Genomic DNA, 8,588 nt, shown 5'->3' with positions numbered 1-8,588 from the left:
GTGGGGATCTCCTGTCGGCATTGGCCTATTGCAGGCCGAACACTGCTTAAAGCCCGGCGAGCCAGGCATGGCTACGGTACCGGGCGCGGGGTAGGGGAAGAGCCCCAGACCCCACGAAAACTATTACTAACAAATACACTAACAACTATAACTTTAAACTGTCAATAAACTAATTAACTATGTAAAACAAGAACGATTAAGTAATAAAGAACAAAAAACGAGCGATTAGCTAGGGAAAATGCAGAGGTCAGGTAAACTGCACTCCACTGTTCCAACGACCGACATGGGCGGTAAGAAGGAACTGAAGGGTGGCCGGGTCGGCTGGGGTATTTATGAGACGCCATGGTGGTGCCACTCCAGGGGGCGCCCAGCCGACCCGCTGAGTGTTGCTAGGGTAAAAGTTTCTCCGACGGCTGGGCACGCGGCATGCACACACCTACCTGGAATGGATATGAGCAATCACTCGAAGAAGAAGTATCCTCACAGAGGCTCAGGGAACCCTCACCAATGATTTAAAATGCCAAAACCTAATAAAAAATTCAATTAACTCCAGAACAATAAACCATTTAGTTTCTGCACTACAGTAGCCTGAGCAAAATTATTTATGCTCCAATCTGTGTTCTAGATAGGTTTCCACCACTTACATTTTTAAATTATTACTGCATGGCAGAGAAATGAAACAGCCACTAGTTTTGTGCACTCTGCAAAAACCTATTTTATACTCTCTATATTGGTCTGCAATAGCAATGAGTTGCTATTCTAGAGATGTGTTACTGTCAGACCAGTTCATAATACTGCTGCATACCGAAATAGTATGGCATTTTATAGGTTAAAAAAGCCATGTCAATTGCAGTTCCATTCAAACTGTGAGAAAAATATACGTCTCTCAAATGAAAGGCCACAGAGGCAAGGGAGATAATATTCTAAGGTCTATAATGGTATTGTATGGAAATCAAAAATTACCCAAATCCTATTATTCTAGTTTAAAATAATGTCAGCCCTTAAGATTGCACACTACCTCCGTGAAGTGACATGCAGGGATAAGAGGCTCTCATTAAATCTTTCAGCAGCCCATCAGCATGTTCCTGTTTATCAACAAATATGATGACTGATCCTTTCTCTTGATAATGTCCCAGAAGCTCAAGTAACTTCAAGAACTTGTTCTCTTCTTCTATCACGATCTGAGAGCAAACAGAACAAACAAAGTAGAGACACTGCACCTTCGACTGGATTATGGGTAGTACAAACTCAACTCCTTTTACTGGGCTTTGATTACACTAATACTGTGAAAAGAAGCTGGATTTTCTTTGTGTCGATCCACAGATAGAAGTGGTAATAATATTAAAGCTGCCAGTGAGCTAAGCTGGTCAAAACCTAGTAAAGAAACTAGTTACATTACTATCCGCAAAGGGAAGGAGGGGAGGGAGTTAATTATAGCAGAACAGCATAGGGCGTAGCTGGGGAAGCCTGGATGAAGCAGGGGCAAGAGTCCCAGCTGGAGGTGGGTAGTAGGAGTGAGGGGCTCACCTCAGTGTGCAGCCCTCCATTAAGCTTCTGCCTGTGATATACGTACACAGCAGCATAGGGGAGGAGACAGCAAGGAGCAACTTCTTATATGTTAATGGCTTCTAAAGGGATGAGTAGGAGCAGGGGAGCTAGATGTTCTGGGGAATGGCGAGGCAGGTGGTGAAGAAGGAAAGAGACATGCCAGTAATAAAACTGTCAAGGTTTTGGGACATAACCCATGGATGAAATTTCTTACCAGACCTGTTAAAACTACACATTGCAAACATTAAACAGCACAACCACTATCCCCATTTCCTTATAACAAAATGTACAAGAGAAGCACCTAGGAATCACATATTAATCATGTGGCCTAGTGAAAAGACCATTGGACTGAGGCTTTTCCTAGCTTTGTCACTGGCCTGCTGGGTAACTTTGGGTAATCACATCATCTCTCTGTGCCTCAGTTTCCCATCTGTAAAAGGGGAAAGTTGTGTAAAGTTCTTTGAGATCTATTAGTGAACAGCACTGTATAAAAGCTTGGGGATGGTCTACACTGAAAACTTGTAACAGCATAGCTACATTTTAGTGGTGTGAAAACTTCACTCCCCTGTGCGATGTAGCTATGCCAATCTAAATCTCTGGTACAGGTAGCACTAGATTGACAGTATTTTTCAATCAACCTAGCTACCGCATCTCAGGAAAGCAGATTAACTACAGGAAGGGTTCTCCCATCACTGTAGTTAGTGTCTACAACGAAGTTTTGCAGCTGTGCCACTGTAGCATTAAGTGTAGACACATCCTAAGGCCACGTCTACACTTACAAGTTTACAGTGGAACAGCTGTGCTGCTGTAACATTGCTCGGGTAGTCGCATTATGCCAACACGAGAAGGCTCTCCCATCGACATAACAAAACCAGCAAAACGAGAGGCAGTAGTTATGTCATCAGGAGAGCGTTTCCCACCGACACAATGCTGTCCACAAGTGCTTATTCCAGCAAACTTATGTCGCTCGACAGGTGTTTTTTTTCCATACCCCTGAGTGATAAAAGTTTTGCCAACATAAGTGCTAGTGTAGACATGGCGTTAAGTCTTTGGAATATTACCTACTCACAGTAGCATATCAACTGCAAACGTAGATGAGGAATAAAGCTGTCTAAATGATTATTAACTCCTACGACTGAACATTTTTCTTTCTGTTTAAAAAAAACCTAGAAATTAAATGGCAAAATGCTTCACTAATGGAGAGTTAGGGCTGTGTGGTGATAGCTTGTGCCCTGCCAGAATATCTAGTTCAGCAAACCTCAAACTTCTCCAAACCTGGAAATATAGACTTAAGGTGAACACCCTGTAACACATGGCTAGAAAGGGTTAAACATTCTGCAAAATAAACAACCCTCAAAAGACATGTGGGGAGATAATGTTTGTGTTTTTGTGTATTTACATATGTCTGAGCAGGGTCAACAATGTATCGTGTCCCTGTATAAGCTGTACTCTGATAGTTCAGACATCAAAAGAACATCTCAGCATTAAAATAAAATATAAAAAGGAGATCTCAGTATTCATCTCTGTCTGAAATATACTGTGAATGGTGAAGGAACAAGCAAATTGCCTTATGTTAATTCTATAGCTAAGTACCAGTGATGGACCTCCTTCAAAGTCATCCTAATTACCTTTTGTTCCCGGAGGAACTCCCAACTTGCCAAAGAGGACATGAAATTATATAAAAGATCCTTGGGTTCTGATTCTGTCATCTCAGATCTACTTAAGCTTCATCAGGGGAAGTTTGAGTCGCAAGACTGAGGTCTCAGTTATGCTGGTACACCCTGAATATGATGTTTAAACATTGGACTATATATAACCTATGAACTGAATTCTAAAGAAACTCTTTGCAACAACAAAGTTCACCAACTCTGCTGTGAATCTAAACCTCAATGAACAGAACTCATGTCTGTGTGTATATTGATCTTTTAACCATTCTCTCTCTCTCTCTCGTTTTTTAATAAATTTTAGTTTAATTAATAAGAATTGGCTGTAGTGGGTATTTGGGTAAGATCTAGAATATTCAATAACCTGGGAGGGAATGCGTCTGTTCCTTTGGGATTGGTAGAACCTTTTCTTTTATATGATGAAATAAGATTTTCAGGAATCTTCATCATATTTGACTTAGATACCTGGATGGATGCCTGAGGCTGGATCACTACGGGAACTGTGTTGTTTGGACTTCTGAGTAACCAGTAAGGTAATAAAGAAGCTGTTTTATGCTGGCTTGGTTAATCTAAATACTGGAATATCCACCAGCTTTTTGGTGTTTGTCTGCCCCATTCTTTGCAGTTCACCCTAATTGAGTGACCATAGCTGGCTCCCACAGGAACTCCGGTCACCCACCCACTCAGCCTTAACTCTGCTCTCTGAGCAATGCCCCACAACACACACACACACACACACACACACACTGTGCCTGTCCATTACAGTGAAAAGACAAACAGCACTTCCCTTACGCTCAAACACTGGGTCTATTCCACTGACAGAATACTACATTTGTAAAATTTAACAGCAACTTCAGACCCTTTTACAACTCCTTCATACTAGCACACAAGATACCACCTAAACCTATATTTTCTCCTACCTATCATTAAATCCACAGACTGCTCTCCTATCCCACCACACTATTGATAATACCCATGGCAAGAAGACCCCAGGGCCCTGTTACTGACAGCCCACACAATTCTGTATTGCAATGATGCAGACTGAAACCTCAAGGTACACATGCACCTCTTTCTTCTGATAGCACACAGGGGTACTCAGATCTCCTCATCACAATCACAGCTCTTTCAGGCTGCCCCAGTTTATTCCGCCACCATTCAGTACAGCTACACATAATGCAGTGATTGCAGCTGAGGGCATGCTGACAATTCCCAATGGCTATTGCTAGCTCCAGGGGCGCAAAGCTAAGGCTGAGTGGGTATTTACCTTAACTCTATTTCTTGATTTTCAGAAGTTTCAATTGTGCCGACTTCAACGTTCTGGAATGGCACAGCCTATCACTAGGCAATCTGAACTCCGCATTAACCAAGCTTTTTGCCACGTAACTGCATTAGTACTCACTAACATACCTGATACATTGCTACAAAAATGGTAATGTTCTAATGAAAAATGGCACATGAAAGAAGACACCCCAGAGTAGCGCAGCAAAGTGACTATCAGGAAAACCAAAATGACTCCACAAACATAACTTCATAGTTATCCATTGATCTGGGCTGCAATTATTTGGCAAGGCAGTTGTTTTCACACCCAGAGATAGGCCAGGATAATAAACATTATTTGATTTAAACATTCCATTATAAACTTATGTAATCATAAAAACAAGAAAGGCCACAAATAAAAACATACTTTAATGTAGCAATTCCTTTTAAACCCCTTTTGCTTTGTTTGAAGAAAAATAGCATTTATTAGGATTTAACTGACAAACCATAAGATATTACCATATCAGTAGGATGTCTGAAAATTTAAAGAAACAACTGTACCATCTGCTGAGTCCAACAGTCTAAAAATTCACAAGAAGCACCTGTACAATGAACAAACTGTGGAATATATATTTTTAAAACATTCTTCATTACAGTTGCCATTTCTGAACTTCCATATAATCTAATGTCACGTTAACTAGGATGGCAGCTCAGAAATGCCACTTACCTGTGACCGACCATATACATTTAATATTTTACCCAGAGTGAGGACTGCTTGCCTCGTGAGAACTTTCATGCTACTGAACTAGCCAAAATAGGTGTCATTTTCTTTAAATACCAGCAAACATTTCTGGAAATCTTCTGTATCTCCCACAACTCATTACACCAAATAAACAAGTTGTATCCCTTAGGCATACAAGTAAGGGGGAAATTAATCTTATTTACTAACATAATTTTATCAATAATATGCTGTCCTTTTCAGTCAATTCCAAGAAACCTATTACTTTTTCAAGTCAGTGTCTCAAATCATTGTTAACAAATGATTTACTACTTCACTGAGTGAAAGTATTAGAAAGCATTTTTAATGGTTTAAAGCCCACAAAATATCCAGAAGTAAAACAGCCTTTAGTATATGGTTTTGCATTCAGTATTAAATATTCTTTCAGAAATGTCTTACCACTAATGAAACAAAAGATAAAAGATGCAGCAATGCAATACTCACCACCTCTTGTTCCACATCAGAACAGACAACACTCCTGCCCCCAACTTGTACCTCAATTGGCTTATTCAGAATACGGCGAGCTAATGCCTCCATAGCTCTGGGGAAGGTGGCAGAGAACATGACTGTCTGACGATCAGGTCTGATGTTATCTACAATGCGCATGACCTGGATGAAAAGTAAAATTACAGTTAATACCAAAAAGTGTTCTACACAAGGCGGAATGGACTACACACACATTTGCCTGTCAGTTTTAAAACTAAGGAGTAATGGCTTTGCACAGAATATAAATATCCTTTTGGAAGTTTTATCTTCCAGAGTCTCTGTATTCTCACTGGAAAAGCAGCAGAAATTGCTGTACTCAGTAGAAACACCACAGAAAAGGAAAAGGATGGGATGGTGTAGTGCTCCTCTGAGGCACAACACAAACCTCAGCCCATGGGAACAAGGGTGGTGGCTTCCCAACTCTAAAGTAAATGTCCCTTGGCGTAACCTAGAAGCCCCAAGCTACCTGTGAAAGGAGGCCCCACCACCCGGATTCACTATAGTGCTATAGTCCAGTCACTTCCAGGGCTTATCCAAGGAGATAATGAGCCTCTAAGGCAGCCAGCAACAGCTGTACAAAATGCCTGCACTGAGGGAATAATCCCCAGCCATCTATGGGGCTACAGAAGGGTTCAATAGCCCATTTCAGGTCTCTAAAACAAATACATAGAAATATATGTACTCAGGAAAACCACACATGCTTTCTGACAGACAAGAGGTTACTGGATAACCTAAATATGCCATGATTAAGGCTATGGTTGAGTTATGGGTATTTTTAGTAAAAGTCATGGACAGGCCACAGGCAATAAACAAAAATTCACAGCCCGTCACTTGCACTATGAATACCCATGACTAAATCGGGGGGGTGGGGAGGCGGGGGAGTTGATCAAGGGTAGCGGGCCATGCCAGCAGCACCATCTGTCAGGGACCGAACACCGGCTGCTCTGGCCACCCCCAAGACCACAGCTCAGATGGTCCCCTGGGCCAGCTGTCCGGGGCTACCCGAGCAGCAGCTGCTGTGGCTGTCCCTGGCCGCGCCTAATTAGCTGGTTCCAGAACCAGCTGCTTGGGCAGCCCTGGGGTCAGCCACACACTGACCACTGCATAAGTCACGGAGGTTGTGGAAGGGGGGGGGGGGGAGAGAGGAGAAATAGCTCAGTAGCCCAGGGTTGTGAGTTCAATCCTTGAGGGGGCCACTTAGGGAACTGGGGTAAAAATCTGTCTGGGGATTGGTCCTGCTTCAAGCAGGGGTTTGGACTAGACCTCCTGAGACCCCTTCCAACCCTGATATTCTATGAGGCACAGAGCCCTAGTCATGATCAATGCAAAAACTCAGAGTCAGCTTACAAACTGTCACCCAAAATCAGCACACCTTGCTGACCAGGTGCTGGTAGTCTCATTATGACAGCACTGATAATATGTAGGTATAATCCAATTAATTTCCCCCCTCTTTACCTGTGCCCCGCAAAATCCTTTAAGCAAGAATAATGTCCTCAAGTCTAGCATGTCCTTAAGTCACTTCCATTGCCATCTCTCCACCACCACTACAATCAAAACTTAAAATCCACTGTGCCATTCATTACCTGAGGTTCAAAACCCATGTCAAACATTCTGTCTGCTTCATCCAGTACAACATATGTAACTCTGCGAAGGTTTGTCACCCGACCTGTGAAAAAGGAGCGGGGGAAAAAAGAGGAATCAATATCATACAGAAGTCTCTTTCCCCTCAGGAGTAATTTTAAGTAAAATGTTAAGTATTCTGACTAGCTTCTAACAAACATATAAAAGTTAAATAGGGTGGGGTTTTTTTGTTTTAAAGAATTCACCATATGTGTTTTAAATTTCTTGTTCTAACGACATATACATTCTGGCAAACGTGTAAAGATGCACAAGGCCCTTTATTTTGTCAAACTCTTCTTGTGCGTACCATCATAGGGCCAGAAGAACCTGTAAAATTCAGAAAACAGCCCTCGCCAAAACACATCATAAAACTAAGACTGAGATGAAGCAACGAGCCACATCAGCCATTATCTGACAGCGCCACCTAGGAAAAAACATATTAGAGATTACAGCGCATGTGTGGAAGGCAAAGTTCCAGTGCTAACTGATGAAGCCTCACAAAATTTCCCTCTATATTATAATCTGCAATACTTCATTGGATTTAGAAACAACAACTTGAGGATATTCATAACTATTTGCAGTTAATTGCTAATAGAATAATAAAGTGTAAACAACATTTTATTAACAAACATATACAGATTTAAACCTATTAAACCCACGAAGATAAAAAGTAACAAGAATCCCAGTCTTTGGTACAAGTGGAATCAAAGCAAGCAAAAAAAGTTGTACATCTGTACACATCTCATTTTGAAATGGTCATGGATAAACAAGTTACTAGCCTTCCCAAGCAGCGGAAAAAGGTACCCTTTAAAGAGTGAAAATAGAAACATCAAGAGGTGAAAAAGAAGGTGAATTAAATCATGTTATCTTTAAAACATGTTTACACAAGAATACATTGAATTTTAAGCAATAATATGGTGATTCTTTATTGTCTGTTCTCAGACTGAAAGTAGGATTTTCACATTTCCCTACAATGGTCACTCAAACTGGTACCTTTATCAAACTATGTGAGAACCTTTTACTTTTAAATGTAAACTATAGCTGTCAAGTCCTCAAATTACTATTTTAAAAAATATAATGCGATACTTCAAAGGTTCAATTCACACTTAGTGGTCCAAAATAATATTTCTTAAAAATCTACATTTTTAACATGTTATTATTTGCATCCCCAAATAATAACTCTGTAAAATTACTTGGGAACAGCATTAATGTACCTACCTTTGACGGTTTAAGTC

General features: G+C 41.0%; 1 protein-coding gene across 2 annotated transcripts in view; it reads right to left on the bottom strand.

The window, feature by feature from the left end:
- The window catches only part of DDX46 (DEAD-box helicase 46), a 40,400-nt gene that overhangs the window by 15,460 nt on the left and 16,352 nt on the right, over positions 1-8,588 (bottom strand). For both annotated transcript variants that reach the window (XM_075068148.1, XM_075068149.1), the window contains exons 13-15: positions 7,317-7,399; positions 5,692-5,856; positions 1,019-1,181 (exon numbers count right to left, since the gene is read on the bottom strand). In XM_075068148.1, the coding sequence (XP_074924249.1) occupies positions 1,019-1,181; positions 5,692-5,856; positions 7,317-7,399 (411 nt within the window). The remainder of the gene's footprint in view (positions 1-1,018; positions 1,182-5,691; positions 5,857-7,316; positions 7,400-8,588) is intronic.

The sequence above is a fragment of the Chelonoidis abingdonii genome, chromosome 7, assembly GCF_003597395.2.
Source record: "Chelonoidis abingdonii isolate Lonesome George chromosome 7, CheloAbing_2.0, whole genome shotgun sequence".
NCBI lineage: Eukaryota > Metazoa > Chordata > Testudines > Testudinidae > Chelonoidis > Chelonoidis abingdonii.
The sequence above is the reverse complement of the archived record's forward strand: the minus strand, read 5'-3'. Positions and strand labels throughout refer to the sequence as shown.